At 44.7% G+C, this 2,903-nt stretch overlaps 1 protein-coding gene across 1 annotated transcript; it reads left to right on the plus strand.

Annotated features, from left to right (window-relative positions):
* Window positions 1-618: 618 nt before the first annotated feature.
* On the plus strand, window positions 619-2,507 carry LOC120521044 (kinetochore protein NDC80 homolog; the record flags this gene model as incomplete). Its single annotated transcript, XM_039742937.1, has 3 exons — window positions 619-763; window positions 1,467-1,672; window positions 2,310-2,507. Coding segments are annotated over 3 exons (534 nt in total), but the record flags the coding sequence as incomplete, so codon positions are not given.
* Between the last annotated feature and the right edge of the window lie 396 nt (window positions 2,508-2,903).

Consider the following 2,903-nt stretch of genomic DNA (forward strand, 5'->3'; position numbering starts at 1 on the left):
CACTTTAGATGTGCGTATCAAAGGCCTTTTTCAAATTGAGTAGCTACCTTAATGATACACCTGTTATGAACCTAAAACTCCACTGAGAGGCGACACTTCTTTGAGCCTCACAGAGGTACCGCCTGAAATGGACGGGAGGCTGAACTGGGTAACTGGAGGGCATGATGACATTAGACCGTCACTCTGCCTTTTACAGCCTACAGTGACATGACCACCAGCAGGCGCAGATGGCCATTTAATCCAGCTTGGGCCCATGTTGCCAGTCCGTTAGCATTCACGGTGTGCCGCGCTGGGTTTTGTTCCTTCCTCCCTCTCTTGCCCCAGTGTCTCAGGTTTTTGTGGCAGGGTCCCACAGCACTTGGTTGCTCCTCTTCTGATAAGTGCCCAGCAGGAGCGGCCCCTCTACCCCCTTCTTCAGCTCTGACTGCACCCTTGCCCGTTTAACCTCCCCTATTGCACCAACTTCTTGCCCCCTTTCCTTTACATTAACCTCTGTCTCTCTTTGTTCTTGTTTGTGGCTGCTCCGTCTTTTTAATACCAACCAACATTGAATAAGTAACATTACTGTTCGACTCCTTCAGTTAATTGCAAATAACAAACTCTCGGCTTCTTTAACAGGACCGATTATTGGAGGAGAGGTCCAAAAAAAACATTCTTCAAGCAGACCTGCAGAAATTCCAGAATTATCGGGCCAGTTTGGAGACCTTCAGAGCCTCCCTGGAAAGTAAAAATAAGGCTTTGTGTGATGAGCTTGCAGGGACAGGTAAGTCCTGAGGAGCAAACCAGAGTGCTGCTTTCATCCAACACCTCTTGGTAGCCAAACTGCCCTAAAATGCGGGCAACCAGAAAGCTGCCGGAGGGGCGAAGACGTGTCTGACGTCTGGCCTAGCGGTGGGTGTGATATCACCAGCCTAAGGCTGTGCCACCTTTTGAATGAGGGCACACATAGAGAGACAATTTCGATTCAAGAATATCCCTGAAGTTCAGAATGCTACTCATCATGGAGACGTGTTTGTTATAAACCCCGCATGTCTGCTGCTTGTAGTTTGAGAAACACAAGTAAGAGTACAGAGCTCCCTGCTCAGGCCTGAACCTTCCAAAGAGCCTGTGCACGTCTTCTCAAAGGTGCTCTGATCAAGTCATGTGACACATCATTAAACGTAACACGTAATGCAGACTGTCTCTCCGTCTTTAAGGATGTGTTTTGAATGGCAGGCCTCACGAGTCGTAATTTCTAAATTATTACCTGATTATGAATTTGGCAAACGCCCACATGTTTGAGTGAATCTTCAAGTCCATCTTATTTTACTGCGACTAACTGAAGTTATTGTTAAATGGCACTCCAGTCTGTATCATTAATACATTACCAATGCATAATGCTTATTGACGTTTGCTTACTGTGCTGTATGGCTTGATGTGTCCTTGAAATGCCTTGTAATGTCGGAGGCCTTTACCTTTTACTGCAGGACTGCGTTTGGAGGCAGTGAAACAGGAAAATGAGCGACTGCAGCACATAGTTGAAAATCAGAAACTTTCTCCAGCTGATATCGAGAGGATAAATCATGAAAGGCGGGAGCTGCAGCAGACGATTTCAAACCTGACCAAGAGTTTGGAGGAAGCTGAAGGTCATAAATGGAAGGAGGAAATTAACCTTGCGAAAGCTAAGGAGTCTGTAAGCATGTTCCTATCTCGCATGACAAAGTGTCCTGCTCTTTGTTCGTGTAGTGCCTTTTAAATGAAATGTCATGGTATGGTCACTCGGACAGTATCTTGTGCTTTCTACTGACAGGAGCATAGATGGAAGTTCATTTGTACCCAAGAGGAATGTTGACTTTTTACAGAAGTTCTTATTTATATAAAAAAAAAACCATAAAAATATAAATTAAATAAATAAAACAAAATATATATATATATATAAAAATACACACTGTGGTCTGAGCACATCCAGAGTGACTTAAAGATCTGACTTGGCAGTCCCAGTGAGGTGCTGTGCAGGTATTGCTGTTGGTATTCAGGAGCCCCAGTCGCGTTCCTTGACACGCTTCTGCTAATTTTAATTGTTACCTGAAAGTCCTCAATGTTTGTGTGTCAAAGAGAAGATGTGCAGCATTGTTCAGAATGACACTCGGGTTTCATTTAATTGTCTCCTTCGCCGCGGGCGCTCCATAACTGAGCATGCCCTGTTAATTAAAAGCACTTTGTGGTGGTACAGGCGCTCACACGTGTTCTTCACAGAGTACATTTAAAGAGTTTCCATTTCTATTCTCTGTTAAAATTGGATTGTTGTTCTGTTTCTTTGTCTTTGTGAGATGGAAAGTGTGCTGGCCGATTACCACAATTTGGCCAGGAAGCTTAAACTGATCCCGTCATCAGCCGAGAATGCTTGTGGACAAGACTTTGAAATTAAATTCACCCCCGAGTGCGCATTCTCCCAGATGAACAACTACAAAGCTCAGATCGAAGTAAGTCTGTTTATTATGACAATTGACTGATGTTGGTTATTGAGTAGTTGTGATTGACGGTGCTAAACTTCCTCTTGGCTGAAAGAGAAGCAGCCTGACCTCAAAATGAAGTAAGCTGGTGTTGTGTCAGAGTGCGGAGGAGAGACTGCTTGAATAAGGGAACCTTACATGAATGGCCATGTTCAGTGACGAGGGTTAACTGTGCCAGTCCATCAGATGGAGATGTCCAATCAAGGCTCTGATCATCTGGGGCCTTCTCTGGGTGAAGTTCACTGGACTTCTATTACCAGTGTGGCTACAGAACTGAATGTGGTGCTTTGTAACAAAAAAACAGAGCCTATGCCTTATTTACCAGGGGGTCTGCACACCAAACTTAAGTGGGCACCAGCAATAGGAGAGGTGGGTACATGTGCCTCGCCACTTGTCATGAGTGCTGAGTAA

The sequence above is a fragment of the Polypterus senegalus genome, unplaced genomic scaffold (assembly GCF_016835505.1).
Source record: "Polypterus senegalus isolate Bchr_013 unplaced genomic scaffold, ASM1683550v1 scaffold_363, whole genome shotgun sequence".
Lineage (NCBI taxonomy): Eukaryota > Metazoa > Chordata > Cladistia > Polypteriformes > Polypteridae > Polypterus > Polypterus senegalus.